This window comes from Chelonoidis abingdonii, chromosome 2, assembly GCF_003597395.2.
Source record: "Chelonoidis abingdonii isolate Lonesome George chromosome 2, CheloAbing_2.0, whole genome shotgun sequence".
NCBI classification, from domain to species: Eukaryota; Metazoa; Chordata; order Testudines; family Testudinidae; genus Chelonoidis; species Chelonoidis abingdonii.
Window position 1 is genome coordinate 159,293,357 of NC_133770.1, and position 25,321 is coordinate 159,318,677.

Below are 25,321 nucleotides of genomic sequence, written 5' to 3' on the forward strand. Positions count from 1 at the left end.
AGCGCTGCAGGTAAACCACATCCTTTATGGGTGTAGCGTGCAGCGCTGGGAGCCGCGCTCCCAGCGCTGTCGCACTGATTACACTGAGGCTTTACAGCACTGCATCTTGCAGCACTCAGGGGGGGTGTTTTTTCACATCCCTGACCGCGAAAGTTGCAGCGCTGTAAAGTGCCAGTGTAGCCATACCCTCAATGTTGGTTCAGGATTACAGACTCTGTATTTTTCTGTATTCCAATTTCTCTGTATTCACTGTCAGTTTCACAGCATTTGGAGATATCAGTCTGACAAAATATTTCATTCTTTAGGAACAACTCAAACCAATGTAATAGCCTAACTCAGGCTGCAGCAGTTACTGAGAACATGAATTTGATGGTGCCAGCTATTTGCCCTTACCCAAGGTTCTGAAAATGTTGCCCATGGTGTGGAAACTGCCTTCTATCTGCTTTATGTTCATTCCATTTTGCTGCTTTAAAATCACTTGTACAAACCAATGACCAATCCTCCACTGATCAACCCCCTCCTCCATTTGAGGCTCTTCTATCATTTCAGTGTTGTTGAAGGTGTTTTACAGGCTACAGTTGCCTCATGCTAGAATTGTTCAGTTGTCCTGAGTGACTTAGGACTGAGGTAGGGACGAATCAGTGACATTTAGCTCCAGCAAAACAGCAGAGCCTGGAGAGCATAGCATAATATAGCAATAAGCAGGGCCCAACCAAATTCATGGTCTATTTTGGTCAATTTCATGGTCAAAGGATTTTAAAAATCATATATTTCATGATTTCAGCTATTTAAATCTGAAATTTCACAGTGTTGTAACTGTAGGAGTCCTGACCCAAAAAGGAGGGGGAGAGGGGTGTTACAAGGTTGGGGTGGGGCCCTGAGGTACTGCTACCCATACTTCTACACTGCTGCTGCTGGCGATGGCACTGCCTTCAGAGCTGGGCAACCAGAGAGTGGTGGTTGCTGGCCATGGGATCCCAGCTCTGAAGGAAGAGCCACTGCCAGCAGCAGCGCAGAAGAAAGAATGCCATGGTATGGCACTGCAACCCTTACTTCTGTGTTGCTGCTTGCAGAACTGGGCACCTGGTGAACAGCCACCTCTCTCTGGCTTCCCAGCAGAGAAGTAAAGGTGGCAATATCACAACCCCCTTAAAATAACCTTGCAACCCCCTTGCAACTCCCTTTTGGGTCAAGACCCTCAATTTGAGAAACACCGGTCTCCCCCATGAAATCGGTATAGTATAGTGTAAAAGGACACAGAAGACCAAATTTCACGGGGGCAGACCAGATTTCACAGTCCAGGACATGTTTTTCATGGCCATCAATTTGGTAGGGCCCTAGCAATAAGGTTTTGAAAATCCAGAGCCCAGGAACCCAGCTGAGTTTAAACTTTCAGACAGCTTGGGCACTTGATGCCATCAGCAGATATTTAAAATAAATAAATAAATAAAAAATAAACAAACCACCAAGCACAACTCATGCTCTGAAAAGTCCCCTTCTTTGAACATGCAAAACTGGGCTATGACATCCTCTGCAAAACACTCAAAGGAGGCCCTTTGAAAAAGTCTCCCATTAACATATGCGCTTCAGTTTGCCTAACTGTAAATTGTGGATGTTAGGGTATGTCTACACTACGGGATTATTCCGATTTTACATAAACTGGTTTTGTAAAACAGACTGCATAAAGTCGAGTGCACGCGGCCACACTAAGCACATTAATTCGGTGGTGTGCGTCCATGGTCTGAGGTTAGCATCGATTTCCGGAGCGTTGCACTGTGGGTAGCTCTCCCGTAGCTATCCCATAGTTCCCGCAGTCTCCCCCACCCACTGGAATTCTGGGTTGAGACCCCAATGCATGATAGTGAAACAGTGTCGGGGGTGATTTTGGGTAAATATCGTCACTCATTCCTTCCTCTGTGAAAGCAACGGCAGACAATCATTTCGCGCCCTTTTTCCCTGGATTGCCCTGGCAGAACGCCATTAGCACGGCAACCATGGCCCATTCAGCCGTTTTTGCCTTTTGTCACTGTCACCGTATGCATCTACTGGATGTTGCTGACAGAGGCGGTACTGCAGCGCTACACAGCAGCATTCATTTGCCTTTGCAAGATAGCAGAGACGGTTATGGTCCAGTTGTTCTGTACCATCTGCCATGCCATTGTAAATTGGCGATGAGATGATGGTTATCAGTCATTCTGTACCGTCTGCTGCTGTCATGGGTGCTCCTGGCTGAGGCTGAGGGCGGGGGCGCAAAGACAAAAAATGGGAATGAACTCCCGGGTCAATCCCTCCTTTATGTTGTATCTAAAAATAGAGTCAGTCCTGCCTAGAATATGGGGCAAGTGTACTTAGAGACCAGTGTACCAGAGAACCAGAGAGCACAGCCGCTCCGTGTCAGATCCCGCAGAAATGATGAGCTGCATGCCATTCTAGGGGGTGCCCCTGCAACAACCCCACCCATTGCTTCCCTGCTCCCCAACCTTCCTGGGCTACCGTATTGCAGTGTCCCCCCATTTGTGTGATGAAGTAATAAAGAATGCAGGAATAAGAAACAGCTGACTTGTTAGTGAGATAAAAATGAGGGGGAGGCAGCCTCCAGCTGCTATGATAGTCCAGGCAGGACATTAAACGGTGTGGGGGGAGGGAGCCCAGCATCCCGCTGCTATGATAGTCCAGGCAGTACAGAATCTTTTCTTTAGACATGAAAGGAGGAGTGGGGGCTGATGGAGCTCAGCCCCCAGTTGCTATGATGAGGACGGTTACCAGCCGTTCTGTACCATCTCTGGGAATGACGGCGGTCATTCCATTCCTATTTTTACCCAGGCGCCCGGCCGACCTCACCTGAGGCCAGCCAGGAGCACTCACTAGGGCTGATGATGACGGGGGGGGGATGGATATCATCCTATTGCACTGTACTGTCTGCCACAGGGGAGGGAGGGGAGAGGATGCTGCTGTTCACTGTGCCAGCAGCATCGCGTCTACCAGCAGCATGCAGTAGACATAGGGTGACATTGAAAAAAGTCAAGAAATGATTTTTTTCCCTTTTCTTTCATGGGGGAAGAAGGGGGGGGTAAATTGACGAGATATACCCTGAACCACCCGGACAATGTGTTTGACCCTACAGGCATTGGGAGCTCAGCAAGAATGCAAATGCTTTTTTCGGAGACTGTGGGACTGTGGGATAGCTGGAGTCCTCAGTCCCCCTCCCTCCCTCCATGAGCATCCATTTGATTCTTTGGCTTTCCGTTACGCTTGTCACACAGCACTGTGCTGTGGACTCTGTATCATAGCCTGGAGATTTTTTTCAAATGCTTTGGCATTTCGTCTTCTGTAACGCAGACGCCATTAGCCGGCAACATGAGGCCCATTCAGCTTTTTCGTTTTATTTTTTTTTTTTTTTTTTAAACTGTCACCGTATGCTTCTACTGGATGTTGGCTAACAGCGAGGCGTACCAGCGCTACACAGCAAAATTCCATTTGCCTTTGCATAAATGCCAGAGACGGTTATCCAGTTGTTCTGTACCATTGCCATGCCACTGTAAATTGGCGATGAGATGATGGTTATCAGTCATTCTGTTTTCACCGTCTTGCTGCTGTCATGGGTGCCCCTGGCTGAGGTCGGCTGCGGCTAATCCGATATGGTAATACCGATTTCAGCGCCACTCCTCTCGTCGGGGAGGAGTACAGAAACTGGTTTAAAGAGTCCTTTATATCGATATAAAGGGCCTCGTTGTGTAGATGGGTGCAGCGTTAAATCAGTTTAACGCTGCTAAAATCGGTTTAAACATGTAGTGTAGACCAGGCCTTAGTTCTTACCTATCACTTCAGGGGTACTGAGAGGCTTAATTCACTGGTATGTGAAAGCAGAGTACTTTGCATGGGAGGTACTTTAGAAGTAAACAAGTACAACCATTTTATAGATCAGGAAACTGATGGGAGAGAAGGTAATTGACTTGCTTAAGATCACTGAAGGACTCCAAGTCCTTGATGCAGTTAAAACACAAATTCCTCACTTCAAATTGTGTGCTTGCACAACACACCTCTCTTGAAAACAACAGAATTAATTTTAGCACTCCCTGTACCTACTGTGTTTCTGGGAACTGGGTGGGCTTCTGCCAAGGGATTCCCTCCCACCCCCAGCCTAAGGGGAGGATCTACAGGACCGCAGAACCCAACTGATTTTGTGGGACAACTAATAAAAGAACAGGGACAGGAGTGCAGTCAAAGGGTCATAAGAAGCGAGCCTGATGAGGACACCGAGTAGAGAACCCCGGACAGTGCCCACTGCTCCTCGAAGGCGTCAAGGGAGCCAGTGGACGCTGCCCAGAGGAACTCCGCCGGGATACAGGAAAGGACTAAGGACCAGGAACAAAACAATGGTGATATTGGAATTGAAGAGATTAAAAAAGGCCATTCAACACATCCAAATATATATCCCTGTGAAAAGCATAAAAGACCTGGAACAGACACATTTAAGATATGTATTTGTATTTCATTATGTTCCTCTGCTGAATAGATGATCACGACCTCTTGGGAAAAGAGTTTCTTTACAAGGACTATGATCTGTTTTTATAATGGATCAAACTGGAAGCTGATTTCAGTATGACTGTAGCTCAACTGATTTTCATATGTACTATGACAATTTACTTTAAAAAAAGGAAAGAATATTTTAGGAAAACAAGTCCTTGTATTGAACACACATATATAGGCAGTATGTAGGTCACATTTGAATGCGACTGCTGTTTACTAAATCTTTTTCCACTGACATGGTGGAAAGCACTGCTGCCATCACTGCTCTGAAGACTCAAAGAATGCTTCCTGGAATACTGTTGATATTTATCAGGGACCCCAAAAAAAAAAAAATCTCGCAAGATTTAACTAACAAGTGCATAAATAAGAATTCAGTGCAAATTTTAGAATACAAATATGCAATATGAAGTCTTCATTAAGTTAACTATCCTGGAATATATGTAGTTTATGCAGATAACTGAACCCATTTACTCAAAATCTAAGTACAAAAGCAGTATTTTCACAGGGAGTCACTATTCGTTCCCAGAATCAGTCATTCAAAAAAGTCAACTGAAAATGCTAAGAAAAAACATTTTACACAGGCTGTGTTATACATACCTGAAGAATCAACCTTACTTAGAATGCAGATTTTCCACTCTCTCCCACTGACAATAATACTTTTGCCTACAATTGCAAAATTAGATGCAAGCACAACTGCCTAGGGGTTTTAACATGCAACCCAAATAGGCTGGTTTGCCTTAAAATGTTGCTATCACTTGTGAATCTCTAAATCCAAAGTACATTTTTTATAAAGACTGTGTGCCTAAGGTAATTACTTCTCCTTCGGTGATTAACAAAAGAATGGTGAATTAGAAGAGAAAAGCTTGCAGCAGTTCCTCGCTCTGCAACTGAATTATGATCAATTTCTGAAAACAGTCATTTTACGTTTCTGTAATATTATAATAATCTTTAGTAGTACCACCATAGTTCAGGCCCTGACAGTCAGTGTTTGCATTAAACCCTGATTTTCAGGGGAGCATAAATTAACTCTTTCCAGGTCAGAATTTATTTTGCTTTAAACCAACATGACACTTTGTTTCAACAAACAGAATCATGCGGTCTTAAATGTAGCCTATGGGGATGTTTTGAAAACACCTAACATATTTCTGATTGAAAAATAGCCCGAGACTGAAAAACATGATATTTGCAGTGAAGGATGCTCAATTACACAACTCCATACTATTCCATGTCAGGATACTTCAACATCTCTCCTCTTTCAGAGCACAAGAAATGTTTTTGATTACACTTTTTCTCTTTATAGGCAATATTGCAGCTAGCAAATTCTCTTCCTCCACCCTCCTCTAAAGACCTATGAAGTATAATCTCACCAAGCCTGGAGCAGGACAAAATGGTTCCAACCAGTATGAAAATTCAATCTGATTACTGTATCCTATGATTGATATAACGATCATTGGCACTATAACAATACATACATAGATAAAACGTGTTTGAGTAGCAGTATAATGCAGTTGCAACTGCACTTTTTTTCTTTCTTTCTTTTTTTTTTAATATTCCACATATAATACCCTGATTTTCAAGACTGAAATCTGGCATATGCCAGTGCAGGCATAATTCTGTTCAAATTTCTTTTAATTCACTCCATCTCTTTTTAAGTTTAAAGAACTATTTGTGATCACCAGCAGACCTTCATCCTTAGAAGATAAGTTTATGGAGAATAGGTCCATCAACAGGTATTAGCCAAGAGAGTCAGGGATGGAAATAGATATTTTAAGAAGTTCTTTACCATCCAATGAGGGATGGCTTACAGATTTTAAGACCTGAAGTCTAGCTTGGGGCTTTAAAAACAGAAATCCTTTTAAACAAAAAAGGAAGGAAACAGAGTTAAAGATCAGCAGTGATTCAGGATGTTTGGCACTCCTTTTAACTGTTCTTTTAGGCCAATGTTTTAGATTCTTGTCCTTCTGGGATGACTTAACGAATTTGTTATTGGATAATTTGTATTGTTGAGATTCATTAAAAGAGAAACAGAATTTTTTAAAATGTTTTTAAGCACTGTACTTCCCAAATATCATCAGGCATTCACAGCATCACTATTTTCATTGTATTACAGTAGGACCTGGAGGCCTGAACTAAGGTCAGAGCCCCATTAGGCTAGGTCCTGCACAAACCTGGAGCATAAGATAGGGCCTCCTCCCTCCCTCAAAAAAAAAAAAAAAAAAAATTACCACTGAAATGGACAAGCCAAACAGTAAGAGGGGAAACAGAGGGATAGAGGGGGAAAGTGACTTGCCCATGTCACATGGCAAGTCAGAGGCACAGCTAGGAATACATCACAGGTCTCTTAACTCCCAGTCTATCACTAGAAGTTTTTCTTCTTTCTCTTCAGCTCCTCCAAAGTGTGCTTGATTCCTCTCTGTTGCTATGCTGCCAAATTCATCATTCCATGATGTCACAACTATCACAAGAAACCTCCTGCACTACACACAGTGCCTAAAAAGGGGCTTGCCCAAAGTGGTCTTTGTAGAAGAAAAAAATTATTATTTATATACACAAACAAGACCTTCTGTCCACAGGGAGCCTCAACCCTTGCTGAACGGTTGGACAGACTTTGGTCTACTAAGGTCCCATAAGACTGACAGGTGACTCCTGATATGATTTGTGTGTCTGTTTAAATGTGTTGACTGTTGTTGTTATATTTTCTCAGTAATGCTTTTACCTTAAGAATAAATATGCCTGCTTAAAAAGAGCTGTGTGGTAACCTGTAACTCCTGGCTATCTGTTACAGCTATCCCCCTATTCCATTTTGTTTCTTACAGCTGTCCCCATACTCCATTTTGTTTTTGTTCTCCTCCTGCAGCCGCCCCTCCCTGGCTGTTAAGTTGTTTACCAAGAGCCACTGCCCTTCTCAAAGGGAGGGCCACTTGTGCTAAGTGGGACCACTGCCCTGTTCAAAGGGTTAGTCCTGTTATCACCTTGTTAAACTTGGGCTCCGTGCAGGGTAGGCAATGTCCAGAGCTGCAAGACCTATTGTGTTTTTAAGATCCTGGGCATGAGTCATAGGCCTCATTGCGTGAGTCGACCTTTGCAGTGCACGGGACTGCTGCCCGAGGGGGGCATGGTCCCCGTGCTCACCTGCAGGTTCCGTCGGGGCTCGCCTCCCTCCTCCCTGTATCAAGAGACCAATCCAGAAGTACTGTTGGTGGCGAAAGCTGCTTCTCAAGTTTGCCGTTTAAAACCCAGACATTTTTGATCCAACGACCGGATCCGTCCGGCAGAAGGTTCCTTGCTTTGCCACCATGGTCTGATCAGCCATTAGGGGTCTTTTGGGCGGCCCTCTGCTCGTTGTTTTTGAGTGTATCCGCCGTTTTAAACTCCCCTCTCACGAACAACGAATTGTGCCGTGGGATTCCTCTGATTCTGAAAGCACGAATCGAGTCCCTGCTCCATCCTCCGATGCCTACTGCATGGTTCCCTCTCTCTCTGTTTGCGGTGCCGGTCCGGGGGATTTGTAGATGATTTTCGGGCATCTCCTTTGCTGGGTGCCGGTCTGACCTGCTGGCCGCTGTTTTCACCCACAAGCTAGACAGATCCAAGCTAACTCCTTGGCTGTTCTGTCCAATCTGTTCTTCTGCCCGGCAGTGTGCCTTTGCTGCTAAAGAAAGTGAAGCCTGTGTCCGCTGCTGGGGCTGTGCCTTTCCTGACTGTATCGTCTGGGCTGCAGCTTGCAGCTCCCCGCCTGGCTCCGCTGAGGTCAACCTATTAGAATTAGGTTTCTTGAGTCTCAGAGTAAGTTGTGTTCATTTTTGCACTAGCCTGTGGTTAGAGTGTTAGGTTAGAGCAATTGTTTGTATTGTGGTGCTCTGTAATTTAGGTTCAAAAATTGTGTTGCATTGTGTTTCGTGTTACTCTGCTAATTTGTGGTAGTACTTGGGTTAAAGTTAGATCATAGATAACCACAAATTATACAGAAAACAGCAAATCTTAAGTCTGTCTTCCCGCTGCCCCCTCAATCTCAATTGTCATTATCTGAAGTTGCTAGCATAAACCCGCAGTTGGTACGCGGCTTTTTGTCTCTTAAGACACACACTCACATTTTAGACATTTATACTCAACTTGTGACACATTTTACCCATAACTGTTAGTTTGGCCTATATGCTGCTGCGACACATATCCCTTATTACAGCAGAAATGTTAGCTACCTGTTACATTTATACTTTAGTGTTAATTGAATTACGACCACACTGCATTGAACCGCCCACTGTGTTGTACCCCACTATTGAAACCCCCTATACTATTTACTAAAAGAAACCCCTCGCCAATTGTCTACCTTAACAAACCCCATACTCCTCACTATTGAATTTTCCCTGTTTTTGCATTTTCTTAATAAAGTTTATTTTGCACCCCACCAGTGCAGTAGTTGTCCCCCAAGATCCCCTACCTGCTGGCAGGGTCACTGGCAATACACCGTTCCTAGCCCTCGGACAAAAAGCAAAGCTCAGATATCTGCCTTCAAGCAGATAAGCTTGTCGGAGATATCAACGTAAGGCAAGGAGCAGTGCAGTCTTAAAACCCCTGGTCAAATGCGAGTGGGACCAGAGTTCCTCCCAAGAGACAGGTGATAGCTGGAGACTAGAGACCTGACTGGGCACTCCTGGAGCGCATGCCATGGTGGGGGAAATATAGATGTAGTTACCCTGGAACTGTGTGACACATACCATGGCATAGAATTACTATTAAATAAAAAGGACACTGCTACTATGTCTACACTAGCAATTTTAAGAAAAAAAAACTGCGACCAGTGCTGAACAAGGGGTAGCACAAGTAAGAACAAGGCTCCAGCAGCTTCTGGGTTATTTCAACACTAGTGTTTAAACCTTCTGAGCAGATTTAACTCCAGAAGCCAGTGGAGGAGCCTAGTCTTCCCCTGTATTCTGATTCAGCTGAACCAGTAAAGCCAATGGGTTCCCCCACCCCACCCCCACTGTAAACAAGGTCTCAGTTGAGTGCAGATCATTCACAGGATTTGGGAACCTGCTATGTGAATACAAAATGTAAAAGAGACTATCCCATGGCCATGCATGCAAATGGACCAGCAGATCCAGAAAGCAAGCTAGTACAATCTAGCAAATTAAGAAACAGATGACGCAATCGAAAGAAGTATGACAACATGATTTGTAGCTAGAGTAAGTCTACCAATATTGCTGTTCTGATCCCAAGTTTCAGTTTAAATGAGTCTGCTGTTGTTTACTCCATAGGCTACAACTTGGCAGCATCCAGTTACAATCAAAGAGCTCTTTTGCACAATTTTAAGATTTTTTTTAATCTAAAAAGATCTGATTCTGCATCACTCGTGCACCCAAAGTTGCCTAAGTCTGCAGAAATTTTGGATGGAGGGTGGATGGCAAAGAAGAGAGGATCAGGATGGCAAACAAGCTCTAAATCAGGGGTTCTCAAACTGGGGATAGCGACCCCTCAGGGGGTCACAAGGTTATCACATGGGGGGTCATGAGCTGTCAGCCTCCACCCCAAACCCCACTTTGCCTCCAGGATTTATAATAGTGTTAAATATGTAAATAAGTGTTTTTAATTTAAAAGGGAGGGTCACACACAGAAGCTTACTATGTGAAAGGGATCACCAGTGTAACAGTTTGAGAACCACTGCACTAAGTGTTTACAATGTAAACATTATAAAAAGTGAAACTTACTAACATTTGGCTACAAACAAAGGTGAAACTATTTTAACCTTCTAAGCTGAAAGAAATGCAAGAAATAAACTGCATAACAAAGTGAAAAGTGAATTAGTTTTAAAATTGTTTCAGTTTTAACAAACCAAGCTAGCAGTATTACAAGAAATTTGCTTTTAAATTGTGTATATTCAATTCAGTTGTCTTTTTAGGATCACTTTTTAAAAACAAAAAGCACACATACTAGTTGCAACCTTATAATAACCAGCATTTTTCCTCCATAATCACAGGTCCTTCTTGTGAGGAGGCAGTACATGCAAATTTAAAAGACCACCACCCTCTCAAGACTCAGACAGCAACATTCTTGTAAGCTTTCAGTATGCAACCTGCTTACAAGGAACAAGCAGATAGGCAGGAAGAGAGAAAGATTATCAGCCTGGATTTAAAGCCATTGCATACTTATTTCCGTGCAATTTAGAGACTACATACACCAGAAACATGTAAAACTATAGTCCCAAATTCACAAGGAGGATTATTAAAAGGTGTGTTTACTCAGTACACAGCTAGAAATATAACAAATGCAAGGAAATAAAACTTAAGAAATGCAATTAAACAGTATTTAAACTACTGGAACAATATTTCAAGGATAAGGGATCTATCTGAAGTATACCAGTACCTTTAAATAGTTGGGTGGGAGCTAAAGTTGCAGTTTGAATTGAAAGGCGTCTGTCCATCTACAGTTCTGTAAGGGGTTTTGGCATGCCATGTGGGAGTAAGCCATATGGGTAAAAGAATTCCAGCTCAACAAACTCCATTATGGTCAGATACTCCCACTTAAATTTTCCTAGGGGCCTTACTTAAGCAGTCATCCCAGTGCACAACTTTACTATAAAAATCTCAGGCACTAGGTAGAAGCCCTGTAATATACACTAAAAAACAGCTTTACAAGATGATGATATAGCTGACTGTTAAGTTATTATAATCTTCTTTGTCTCTATCTAGAGACAGCTTGCACAATGAGCAACTTATTACTTTTACACAATTAGAAGTGGCTATTTAGAGAAAAAATTGTTAAAAGCAACACTGAGTGTCCGGCTGAAATTCAAGCTAGTTAACGTACTCTTGGCCTTTAACTCGACCAATTATGACTAGCTATTGCAGCTGTCAGGAAGTGAGAGACTGCTAAATCATCTTTCATACTAAATGTGTAGGCACTATAATATTTAGAACAAATAGGGAAGTTAAGAACAGAGACCAGCTCTTGGATTTCCAGATCCATTTAATCACAGATATATTTAAAAAAAAAAAAAAGGCTGGGGTAAGAGGGAAAGGGAACCCCACCGGTTAGTATTATTTAATGGAACCAATACATGATCATCAACGGAACAGCTCTAATGTTTTTCTGTCTTAGTTTATAGTAGCAGTTGCAGAATTTAAAGTAAAAAATAATGGAAACGAAACAAGTTACTACTTTCTTAAATGCAACAAATATTTTTTCTCATTTGCCTGTAAGTTAGTGAGTACAGGACTAAATGGTGCATAGGCTGATTAAATCATACACACAGACACCCACCCAAAGTCAGTTTTTTGTAAGAGAAAACTATTTTAGGTCTTGATCTTGCAAGCTGCTCTCTGTAAATGGACCCCTGAAGCCATGGAGAATTTCATCCAAGTCAGAGGAGCAGCAAGCAGGGTCAAGGACCCTGTTCATCTCAGAAGGCTGAATAGTCGAAAGGAAAGAAAGACCTCTACTTCCATGAAATAAGCATAATTTGAAAATTCCAGATGGCATTTTTGCATCATCAACTGGAGGCAGCCATTTTGCTAAAAAGGTGACATCTGTAACTGGCAGAGTAGGAGCCCTATACTACAAAAGCTTACAGCAGTTTCCAATAATAATTCATCATGAAAAATAACTGACACTTAAAAAGTAATTTTGTACAAAAATTCCACTCTAATTCTGATGGCTAATGCAGGATGGAAAGACAAAGATTTACCTGACCCTTATGCAGCACCTTACGTCTTCAAAGTTATGTGCACACATTAATTACTCCTCACAACACCTCTGTAAAGAACGTAAGTGTTATTATCCCCATTTCACAGGGGAAAACAGACAAGTTAGTAGCTCTGTCTCAACTTAGACTATCTGTCATATGAGAGATATTCTAGAAAACAAGTTAACTACTGTTGCAATCCATAGGCCAAATTCAACTGTGATGTATGCAGCAGGAGGACCATGGATGTCAGTTGAATTGCACCCACTTATTTCACATATAAGTTTGATACCAGAATATACTGAGATGCCTATATGTTTCCACTTGCTTTCCTACTTAAATAAAATTATGTATAACAAAACCCAATTCTGAAGGAGAAACTTCAGCTACGTTTCATCAGCAATCAGATTAAATCACTGTAAAAGTCTGTTCTTACCTTCTGCTACGTCATCATCTACAGCCCCTTTCACCTGAGAAAAACACCACTGAATGTCATTCCCTCCTCCTCCAGCTCCTAGAAAAAACAAAACAAAAAAAATAAATAAAACAGATCCTCATTAAATCAGTCTGAGTTTTGTGTTTACTCCAGTAAACACAGAGGCAGTATCCACCGCTGGCAAGTGACTCAGTTTAGACAGTACTGTACACACCTACAAACAAACAAACAAACGTTTCCTATGCAAATATAGAGATTCCAAAAGTTGATTACAAACTTTTTTCCCCTGCAACTCCCTCCCCAGCAATCCTGATATTGCTTTTGTCAGTTATTTGTCCAATATCCAAAGCAACATCTGTCAAAAGTAGCAGCAAGGATGATAAAAGTTGTTCTCTACAACTGCTGAAAACTCACAAAACTATCAAAATAAGCACAGCTAGTGTTAATAAACTATGCCATGTTAAAACAAGCACCAGTCGGAATATTTCACAACCTTTTTTTTTTAAATTTAAAAACTTCAGTGCTCCCTAAAAAACTGAGCACTTTACTTACAAGTGACTTAAATTTCTTAGTAAATATTAGATCAGAATGGCCCCAACAAGTTTTCCAAATATTTCAAATCATTAAATGTTTGCACTTCATAAAAAAAATTATTTTTCTATTGGAAAATACATTACATCACCTAAGTACTTCAGGCTGGAGAAAACAAGTTTATAATCCTCTCCCTCCTTCACCATAAAAGTACCAAAAGAAACCGTCAGGCTTAGGTTTTTTAAAAAGCAACAAATCTGTGCAGCAAACTGAACAATCTGCCTGAAGTTAACAGCAAGCATAACTACCATAGAAAATAGATCGAAGAGAAAACTTCAGGAACATTACCACCTCGGCGGACGGTAGAGATTCATTTGAACCTTGCCACCAAAATGCCAAAAACACACCACCCATTTCTTTTGCATTTCATTCTTAACAAATCACTGGGCTGGGTCCAGACAGGAAGAGAAATGGAAACAAGTTTGCACTGTCTGCAGGACGCTATCAAAATGGAAATTCCTTCTCAACCCACAACAACTGAAAAGGACTACGCAATAGATGTAGTTTGCAAAGCTTTAAGGTTATGCAACATTTTTGGGGAAGAGGGGGGCATGCAAGGATTCCCCCTCTCCCCCCAGTCACACCAACTGAGGAACAAATTAAGTTAAGTTCAAGTCAGGAGCAGTTCTCTCCATGAAACATCAAGAGGCTGCCTGAGCGGAGGGGGGGGGGGTTGGTTTGGGAAGGAAAGAAGAGAGAAAGGGAAAGGAGTCTGAAAAGGATTAGACTGTGGTCTGTATTTGAAGTTTCTTACAAAGTCCGGGAACTAGGGGAGACAACCTGAACTAGAATCAGCCAAGGTGATGGGGGAAATCTTATCAGGATCTCCATCTAGACAATATGAATTGCAATATTTGTTTTGGATAAATGTATTGGAAAAGTATCCCACCCACAGCATCTTTCCCAACCACCAACAACCCTATCCACCCGATTTTTTGTCCTCCCCACACTTCTGCTATTTGCTATTTAACTCTTACTTTTAACACCTTGGAAGCATTTTGAGAATGATTCTTTGCAAGAAAAAATAATATATCGTATGCAGCAAACTGTACTTTAATTTTCATACAACTTGCTATATTCAAGGCCTTGTTTCCCCTGATTAAGGAGGAAAGGAAAGAGAAGGGTGGAGTGGGATAGCCTGGTATGTGTGTGGGAAGCAAGGTGCAAACCTAAATACAGCCTCTCATGCTGCTCTACAGAATGCAAGGCACCGAAGAGGCAATTCATTTGCAGAGGAGGGGAAACGAACATATATCACCAGAAGAAAAAAAAAATTAAAGAGAAAAAAGTAAGAGGAAGAGACATCCTGTGCATGTGGATCAATTTTTATCTTACAAATCGCACTTCAGGATGCAAGATAAGCAATCTGCAAAATGGAGAATGAACATAAATCTCCAGAATAAGAAATCAAAACACCGTACATTATTGCACACAGTCAGAGATACCTGAATTTTCTAACAAACTACAATCCTCTTCCCAATTTCACCTGTATCTGCAGCTATTTACACAACTACACCCTACAGTAGGGTACAGCTGCACTCTAAACACAATCACATCTACACCCTACAGCCATCCTCCTGTGCACATCTGCACCCCTACAAACTGCACTTCAAGAACGGAACACCGAAGAGCAATTCCGTCGCAAAACCAGAAAGTCTAGGAAAGAAATACAAAAAAACACAAAAAACCACCACACTGCTTGGAAATCTCCTAACATGCTCAACTTCAGAAATACAGGGCTTTCTTCCAAACCCAGCCACCACTACCTTTTCCTCGTGAAACACAAATGTTTTGCAAGTAGAAGAGGGGAATGAACACAGATTTCTAGAAAGAAAACAAATATATTAAAAGGGGGGGGCGATGCAAATTGCATTTCAGGATTAAAGGTTTAGGAATGCAAATTAAATAGAGAGAGAGAGAGAGAGAAAGCAAGAGAAACCGAGCCCACATTTTCAGAGGAAGGAATAAAAGAGAGCGAGGGAATGAGAAAGAGGAAAAGGAGGAGAAACCGATGTACCCAGCGAGCAAGTCTGCCACCTCCACACATAACAGGCGACAACAGCAGCAGCTCAGGTTTGCAGGCTGCTTTCAAGGCCATTTTAGTGGCCTCACCTGCCCCTACACACATCCCCCCGCCCCCTGGGCTCTATGGGCAGCGGGGGCCGGCCCCCGGGGAGGAGGGGGCACTCTCCCCCTTACCTGCCATGTTGAGCTCCCAATAGCGGCCGGGTCAGAGAGAGCGGCCTCTCAGCTCTAGAAAGGGCCCCCTTGGCAGGGCTGATGGCGAGCGTGGAGGGAGGATGGCGGCAGATTGTACCGGTGGGGGGGGGGCGGTGTAAAGCCGGCTCCGTTCGGCTTCCCCCGCTCTTCCGAGTCGGTCTTTCCTGCTCGCTCGTCCGCCCCCCCTCCCGTTCCAAGGTTCCACTTTCAAAATGGCGCCGGCTGGGCCGGGATGACGTCACCCGGGGAGGGGAGGGGGGACAAGGGGCGGGGTGAGAACTCCCAAGAGAAGCGGGGGGGTCAGAGGGGCGAGGGACACGAGGGGCGACCAGGAAAAAAGGTTGATTCGGTTGCACTCTCTGATGCCTCTCCTTTAGCTAGACTGCCCAGCCACTGCGAGCTGCTAACCAGCCCCATTCACTGTGTTCACCCTAGCTGTGCCCACACATCCACCCAGCTCCCCCCACCGCACCTACACATATTCCCAGTGCACATCCACTGCATTTACTGCATCTCTGCCCTGGCCAGCTCCTACTAGTAAGCCATCCCCAATTCACTCTACACTGAGTGAATTGCATGTCTGCCCAGCCCAGGGGCTGCTCCAGGCACCAGCGCACCAAGTGCATGCTTGGGGCAGCAAGCCGCGGGGGGGGAGGGGAGTCGCCTGCCTGTTGCTGTGAGGGCAGCAGTCAGGCCACCTTCGGTGGTATGCCTGCGGGAGGTCCGCCGGTCCCGTAGCTTCGGCGGCAGGTACTCTGAAGGCGTGGGACCGGTGGACCTCCCGCAGGCATGCCACCAAATCCGCGTTACCAGTAGACTGCCCGCAGGTGCGCCACCTAAGGCTGCCTGACTGCCGTGCTTGGGGCGGCGAAATACATAGAGCCGCCCCTGGCCCAGCCTCCACCAGCTGCACATCCGCCAACCTCTTTGCCCAGTGTGACCACTGCACTCACACTTCTGTCCAGCGCCTGCCAAAAGCATTCACTTCTCCTACACACCTGGCTTACTGTAGGGTGACCAGACAGCAAGTGTGAAAAATCAGGACAGGGGGTGGGGGGTAATAGAAGCCTACATAAGAAAAAGACCCAAAGATCAGGACTGTCCCTATAAAATCAGGACATCTGGTCACCCTACCTACCTGCAACAGCTATATTCCCCATCAGGCCCTCCCTGCTTAATGCTGGGTCCACTGCACTTTCACCTCTTGTCAACCTCGGCTAGCTACGCCCTCTGCATCTATACCTTTGCCCTGTCTGCACCTGCTGTGCTCAAAACTCTGGCTAGTACATGCCATTTATGCCACTGCGCCCATAACCCAGCCCAGTATCCACTAGCTGCTGGATAAAAGGTTCTGGTTTGGGCCCCCTCTGATTCATGTCACAAATTGACATAGCACTTCAAAGAATTAGCCACATTCCAATCCCCCAAAGAACTTGGTTACAAATCATCTTGCATCTGATGAAGTTTATGCTCAAATAAATTTGTTAGTGTTTAAGGTGCCACAAGGACTTCTCATTGTTTTTGCTGATACAGACTAAGGCCTTGGCTACATTTGCAAGTTGCAGCGCTGGTGAGGGGGTTACAGCGCTGCAACTTACTCGGTGTCCACACTTACAGAGCTCAGCCAGCGCTGCAACTCCTTGGCTGCAGCGCTGACTGTACACCTGGTCCGCTACGGGTGTAGCGCATCCAGCGCTGCTGATGCAGCGCTGCTCATCAGGTGTGGACACTCACCAGCTCTGTTATTGGCCTCCAGGGTATTAGGAGGTATCCCAGAATTCCTGTATACAACAAACCAGAAGGTACTCCTGGGAGCTACTCATCTAAAAAACAAACACAGCTGCTCTTTGCTTCAGCGAGCGGGCGAGCCGAGGCTTTGGAATGTTCACAGCTGTTTGCTTGAGGAGACAAACAGCACGGCGGGGGCGAGGGCGGGGGGGGGAGCGGAGAAGCTGCTTATCTGGTCTGAAGCCTTTTTACATTTAAGAGTCATTGAGAGAGGGGTGGGGGAAATGGCCAGAATTTGCAAGGCAGGGAGCTGTCACACAGTGTCTGCTCCAAAAATCCACTCTCTCTGTCTCCCCGACGCTCCCTGTCATACTCCACCCCACCCCCCTCTTTTGAAAAGCACGTTGCAGCCACTTGAACGCTGGGATAGCTGCCCACAATGCACCACTTCCAACAGCGCTGCAAATGTGGCCACACTGCAGCGCTGGCCCTACACAGCTGTACGACCACAGCTGTAACTACCAGCACTGCAAAAATGTAAGTGTAGCCATGCCCTAACACAGCTACCACTCTGAAAATGGGGAGGTTGTGTGTTTTATTTCTGAAGTTAGATTTATCACACTGAAAAAGGTATGGAATAGATTTCAACATATGTGTCAGATCAAGCCACCTTCTCAGTGCACAAATTATTTCTGTCCTGTACTGTTTTTCAAAGTCTTTTTCAGCCCCATTCCTTATTTCACCCACGCATTGAGTCTTCCCTGTTCCTTTTCACACTCTTGCTGTCTTCTGATGACATTCCTCATTTGGCTTATCCAGCATTTCCTCTGTTCTGGCCACATACCCTATTTGGATGCACATTTCCCCCCCCCCCCCCTCGGATGGTTTCCACAATGTCCATTGCCTTTTAGTTCATCTTTTACTAGATAACCCTTCTCATTGCTATTCCCTGCATATACCCAGCCATGCTCCTGAGACATTTTTAGCCTACATCCACCTTTCATCCTGACAGCCTGTAAGATTTACAAAGAAAGACTTCCAGCCGAGACCAGCTTGGCACAGTTCCTGCTGGCTTGAAAAGGATGAAGGCTCCCTTTTAGCTCACTAGGTCCCACCTCAAGTCTCAGCTGCAATTAACATGCAGCACTCCTATAAATTACTTCATCCAATCCAGTTAGGACCTTGCAGAATTCATCAGATTTGCTTTAGAGAGATTTGTGTAAATGTTTCCTTTGCTTTCAGTCAGCATGGGGTTCAGATACCTCAACTTTCACTTCTAAATTCCAGTTTGAACAGATCTAAAAATTCAATGATTTTACATGGATATAAATGGGAAACCACAAATCAGCCCCAGAGAAGAAAGTGGGCTGGCATTAAGGAGCCGTTCTTGTATTCCCAGCTCTATCAGAGACTCGCTGTGTGATTTGCAAGTTGCTTAAGGGTTAGGGTTGGTTAAGACAAAACTTTCATTGATTTGGTGTTTCCAACTTGAAACACCTAGGGCCTGATTTTCTTCATGGAGATCACACACAATTCTCAGATATAACCAGAGGGGTGTGTCCTTCATAGCTTCTGTAAGCTAAGCTTGCTGCACTCACCAAAGGCTCCTTGCATTCCTCCATTCCACCCATGGGCCACCCTCTCATCTTCTATTTCAGGGACTCTTTGCAACTCACCCAACCCTCTCCCTCATGCCTAGGACTGTGTGCCCCCTACACCAGGGCCTTTGTGTGCACCACCCCATTCCAGGGTCCCATAGTCTTGTTGGTGTCACTAAGGATAATCCTAAATAACTTAGAAGGTAAAAGGCAATAAGAATATAAGGTCTCCCTGTTTCAGGTCTCTAGTGAACAAGAGTCCTTCCATGTTTAAACTCTAATTGACCTCAGAGGCTGGCAGAGAGGAAAGGCCAGATGCACCAGCCCTTATCAGTTGTAAGGCTGCTTAAACTGGTATGGAGCAAAAATAATGAAGCCTGCATACTTTTGGTCAAGGGAGAGGAGATAATGGTTTACAAAGACAAGGTCGTAATTCACGCCAGCTTTAATTAACTGTTCAATGTAACTGTACAAGGGGGAGAGGGAGGGGGAAGACAGAGAAAGAAGTGTGTGAGAAAAGAAAGCTGCAGCCGGACAGAAGAGGGAGGGGAAACGGGGGCTTGCTAGTCAGCGAGAAAAGTTCTCATGGATATAAAGGAACAGACTGCTTGTTTTAACTGGGCTGGATCTGAGGCATACTAAGTCTCCCAGCTCCGCTTTGGGATCCCAAATAAACTTGTGTTTTGCTTCTCCATCTCGGTGTGTTTGTTGGCGCTAAGCACGCCGGGCACGGACTACCACTGTTGTTTGCCTCAGCAGTCTATCTGCATGCAACAGTCTCCTCCCCTCATGTCAAAACGTCTGTATGCACCCTTATTCCCCCTTCCTCCACAAGGCTTTCCATTCTTCCTCCTCCCCCCATATCGGAATCCACTAATCTTTCTTCTGCCAGAGATTGTGACCCTCAATCCATCTTCCTCCAAAACCAGGGGGTCCCCATTCTCCCTCCATGCCAGCAGCATTGTGTATACCCCCATTCCTAATTCCCATTATGCTCTGCAGTCACTGAAAAATCAGGCCTCAAGATGTCTCATATTAGTCACCTAGAAATTGAGCAGCCAAAAATCATAGGCCATTCTTGAAAATTTAAGCCTTGGTCTCTGAGCCTCCATGAGATTATAAAATACTTGCCTACCTCACAGGGTTACTGAAAGGATAGATTCATATTTGTGAGGTATTCCGATTGCACAGTATTAGGGGCTGCATACAACCTTATAATAAATAACTAAAATTTTCACTCAGGACTGGTTCCAGATTCACTTGAAAGTGGTGAGAGCACAAAGTTTAGCTCCCTAGACACACTACTGCTACATTTGGGAGTGTTTGGATCCAGGTCTTTCATTTGGTTCCTTACAGAATTTAGAGCAAGTCAACAAGTCCAGAGCCAAACTTGCCCAAAATTTGAGGATGGTCATAGCCCAGGATGAAGTGGTGTTTGTTTGACTCACTACAGTGTTAAGGGCCAGCCAGAAAAACAAGATCCAAAAACTTTCCCAAAACTCAGAGGTGTTCTGACCATCTTTACTCACTAGGTCTATAAACCTTTGGGCAAACCTGGACTGAGTTTCAAATTTGCAATAAAACCTGGCCAGTTGTTTCAGGATTCCTTGACAGCAATGCTGCACAGCTCTGAGCAAAAATATCTGGCCACCATTTAGCAAGCAAGTCCCTCTTGCATTACGGGCTTCAGTTCATTCATTGATTCCTATGGAGTTACTCCAGAAATGGATTTGGCCCATAGGTTACAGCACAGATTAGTTCAAAAACTTCTTCAGAAACATTGTTTCAGAATAGGATAACGAGTCTTGTGGATAAGGGAGAAGCGGTGGATGTGGTATACCTAGACTTTAGTAAGACGTTAGATACGGTCTCGCATGATATCCTTATTGATAAACTAGGCAAATACAATTTAGATGGGACTACTATAAGGTGGGTGCATAACTGGCTGGATAACCGTACTCAGAGAGTAGCTATTAATGGCTCCCAATCCTGCTGGAAAGGTATAACAAGTGGGGTTCCGCAGGGGTCTGTTTTGGGACCGGCTCTGTTCAATATCTTCATCAACGACTTAGATGTTGGCATAGAAAGTACGCTTATTAAGTTTTGCGGACGATACCAAACTGGAGGGATTGCAACTGCTTTGGAGGGACAGGGTCAAAATTCAAAATGATTCTGGACAATCGGAGAAATGGTCTGAGGGTAACCGGATGAAGTCAATAAAGACAAATGCAAAGTGCTCCACTTAGGAAGGGAACAATCAGTTTCACACATACAGAATGGGAAGAGACTGTCTAGGAAAGGTATGGCAGAAAGAGATCTAGGGGGCATAGTGGACCACAAGCTAAATATGAGTCAGCAGTGTGATACTGTTGCCAAAAAAAGCAAACGTTGATTCTGGGATGCATTAACAGGTGTGTGTAAACAAGACATGAGAAGTCATTCTTCCGCCTCTACTCTGCGCTGGTTAAGCCTCAACTGAAGTATTGTGTCCAGTTCTGGGCACCGCATTTCAAGAAAAGATGTGGAGAAATTGGAGAGGGTCCAGAGAAGAGCAACAAGAATGATTAAAGGTCTTGAGAACATGACCTATTGAAGGGAAGGCTGAAAGAATTGGGTTTATTTAGTTTGGAAAAGAGAGAACTGGAGGGGACATGATAGCAAGTTTTCAGTATCTAAAAGGGTGTCATCAGAGGAGGGGAGAAAATTGTTCACCTTAGCCCTCCTAATATAGTACAAGAAGCAATGGGCTTAAACTGCAGCGAGGGAATATTTAGGTTGGACATTAGAAAAAGTTCCTAACATGTCAAGTAGTTAAAACCCCGGAATAAATTGCCTAGGGAGGTTGTGAAATCTCCATCTCTGGAGATATTTAAGAGTAGGTTAGATAAATGTCTATCAGGGATGGTCTAGACAGTACTTGGTCCTGCCATGAGGGCAGGGGACTGGACTCGATGACCTCTCGAGGTCCCTTCCAGTCCTAGAGTCTATGAAAAAAAAACGAAGTGTTAGCTCTCTAATGTAATAGCAATTCCTTAATTCACTCTATAATTAGCACAAACTAAAGTCAATCTCCTCCCCACCCTTTAGCAAACATTGAATATCATGATGCCAAAGTATTATAATACCTCATAATACTAAGACCACTGCTTTCCCCCCCCTCCCAAACAAACTGAACTACAGACTATAATAATGAAGTGTTATAAACAACATTAAATCACAGTTGTGATAACAAGTGAAACATCTTGGGATGCATGATCTTTGCTTGTCTGTATGTTCGCACACCTGTTAATTCATGGAATCCAGTTATTTACGCCAGTTTAGTGATTAGTGCAAATGAGGAATGTTTATCTTATGGCCCTGATTCAGCAAAATTTTTAAGCGAATGCTTATTTCCCATTGACTTCAATGGGATTTTAACATGTGCCTAATAGCTTTGCTGAATCAGGGCCTTTAACAGCAATATGCTAAATTTATACAACACCCTTCACAAGACATCCCAGGGTGATTTACACTGCACAAAATATTCTTAAACATATGCCTTGTTCAATTGTGGTTTAAAAATTGATTCATGTTTGTACACGTGAAAAGGTAATACAAACTCCACATGCACATAGCATAAATTAGACTCGTGTAGAATCCAGAGTGACAACTACCTTCAAATTATATTTAGCACAATCAACAGATTGTAACCTTAAGAAAACCAAGAACCATATGATGACAAGTCTGTCATGGGCACCTATAGGACTTCAACGTTTTCATTTTTGTTTCTGTTCATTATTTGTATTGTGGTAGAAATGCCTATCATGGACCAGGACCACATTGTGCTAGGTGCTGTACAACACAAACTGAAAGATAGTCCTTGCCCTAAAAAGCATACAACTGAAGGTCATTACGCGACACATAATGGCCATGCAGAATTTCACAGCAGCTGCAAGTTTAGAACCCATATCTTTGTGTTTCAAAACCATATCCTTACCACTTAACTAAAAGAGAATCAACATTAGCTGAGAACAATATAGGGACTGAGACACATAGCAAACCCTGCCTTAAAGTCTATGAGGTCTGATTCAGCTTATTAGAGGGCAGTGGTAAAAACACATACACACAAATCAGTTCAAGCAAATCAAGTGAAATCGGACATGTAACTAATGAAAATATATCAAAACTAGGGCAATGATCAAACAATCTAGACACAGAAAGAACTCTTAACAGCAGCATACTCGGTGTCTGCTGCAGTTTCTTAATAGTATGATCTGTTAGACAAGAGGATAATGAATTATAACAATCAGTTCCAGAAATAACAAAGGCATGAATTATAATGGAACATAGATTAGATGTAACCTAATAGGTTCCTTCTGTCACTAACTTCTATTAGAGGGATAGCTGTGTTAGTCTGGATCTGTAAAAGCAGCAAAGAGTCTTGTAGCACCTTATAGACTAACAGACATTTTGAAGCATGAGCTTTCGTGGGTGAATACCCACTTCGTCGGATCTGACGAAGTGGGTATTCACCCACGAAAAGCTCATTCTTCAAAATGTCTGTTAGTCTATAAGGTGCTACAAGACTCTTTGCTAACTTCTATCTGGCATCTGTGCAGAATGGTTCCTACAGCATATTCTCTTGCACTTCATCCAGTCTAGTTTTAATACATTCAAACACCAGACTTCCATCACGTCTTTGGGAAACCATGCAGAGGCTAAAAGACACTAATATTTGCAAATTTCCCAATAGCCTAAATTCTCCTATTCTTAGTTTCATATTATTGTTTCTAGCTAACCAGCCATTTAATTAATACCTTCCAACAAATTGACAACTCATAGTTTTAGCTTTTTTGTACTATTGCCAGCTGAAACTCCTGCTACAAAATAGTCAAATAGCCCTGGCCCTACAGTCAGCTTTGTGCAGCATGCTCACAGGTTATGCTACTAGTATGAGCCCCAGTTTACATCAGTGCAGCACCTCTGCCTCGGGAGTTTACACTGAAACACATACCTCAGAATAGTCAGGCCCCTACCTGGAATGGCAATGTCACATTCTGATGCATTAAAGCAGGAGTAGGCAACCTATGACACGTGTACTGAAGGTGGCACACGAGCTGATTTGCAGTGGCACTCACACTGTCCGGATCCTGGCCACCCCCGTCGGAGATCTGCATTTTAATTTAATTTAATGAATCTTCTTAAACATTTTAAAAACCTTATTTACTTTACATACAACAATAGTTTAGTTATAGATTATAGACTTGTAGAAAGAGACCTTCTAAAAACATTAAAATGTATGACTGGCTCGCGAAACCTTAAGTTACACTGAATAAATGAAGACTTGACACAACACTTCTGAAAGATTGCCGACCCCTGCAGTAAAGCATATGGTGATTTCATTCTCCTTTGCTATCAGTTGGTTCACTTGTCCTGAGTTCACTCAGATCAGGGGGTTCTATAAAGCCCTGAAAATCCCTGTACTCAGGGAATAATCACAACTATAACTCTGTTTAAATAAAGGTAACAACTAGCACATTTCCTGTCTTATCATCAGCCTGACCCAGACAACCATTTCTATAAATCCTTAACTTGATTCATGGACATTCTCCCATTGAAGTCAATGGTTCTGTTCACCTGCTAAATGTGCTTGTTTGTCCGATTGGGGCCATTGGCAGAGCCTATTAGAGCTACTAGAAGCTGAAGGCATTATAATAGCTTAGTTATTAAAACTGATGTTTTTTTATTTAGTGCTCCCTCTTTGGTAAAGTATAACATTAAAATTGCTAGCAGCTTTGAGCATGATATACTAGAAGCAGCACAACTTAACGAGCACTTAGGAATTAATCTCTCCATTTGCAGTCACTGGAGATTTAGGTAAAAGTGGACAGAGATAACACATACCTTGTAGATCACTTTTTAACAATCATCTAAAGAGCTGTTTAAGCAAAATAACACAACAATAAAGTCTAGTGGCTCTGTAACTGAATGGCCTAAGCCATTCCTCACTGAACAAACCCCTGCAAAGAAAGCTGAGGAATTGGGTATACAAGCAGCTTAACTGTCATTTAAAAAGTATAAAGCTCATTGGATTAACTAGCTGCACAGGAAGAAGCCTCAATGGGGTTTGGTATTGGAAATTCCTATAGGTATTCTCCTAAATTAGGGCTGTTCCAGGCTTTTTAGCCCTCCTTTTGCTGGCACAAAAGCTAATTAGTTTGGGAAATGATTTGACAACTGTGTTAAGGGAAATAGTTTACAAGACATGTTTAAGTCCATTCTCATAATGGATTTGTTAAAGAGGAGTAATTGAACAATGCCACAAGTGAGACCAGAGCCTGCAAAAAGTTATCAGTTTGATGCATTTTTTTTTATTTTAGTTTAGTTGCATGGGGTTTATTTGAAATTACAATTTCAAATAAATTTTAAAAAAATCACAGTAAAGCTCAGGCAAAACTGCTGAGCCTCTGAAACAGGTGAAGCGAACAGGTTGGAATCATAAGCATTTTTCTGAATTCAAAAGGAGAACAGAAATGGATTGGGAAGTTCACATGATCCTAT

The 25,321-nt window shown here is 43.3% G+C and overlaps 1 protein-coding gene across 3 annotated transcripts in view; it reads right to left on the reverse strand.

Annotated features, from left to right (window-relative positions):
* PPP2R2A (protein phosphatase 2 regulatory subunit Balpha) overlaps positions 1-15,672 on the reverse strand; it is a 98,341-nt gene extending 82,669 nt beyond the window's left edge. For 2 of the 3 annotated variants that reach the window (XM_032795373.1, XM_075062749.1), the window contains exon 1: positions 12,645-12,724. Coding sequence is in view for 1 of the 3 variants with exons in the window: in XM_032795364.1 (XP_032651255.1) it covers positions 12,645-12,722; positions 15,435-15,441 (85 nt within the window). In the remaining 2 variants the exon portion in view is untranslated. Of the gene's footprint in view, positions 1-12,644; positions 12,725-15,434 lie in introns of those variants that run through there. The other variant, XM_032795364.1, reaches the window with a different exon arrangement.
* Between the last annotated feature and the right edge of the window lie 9,649 nt (positions 15,673-25,321).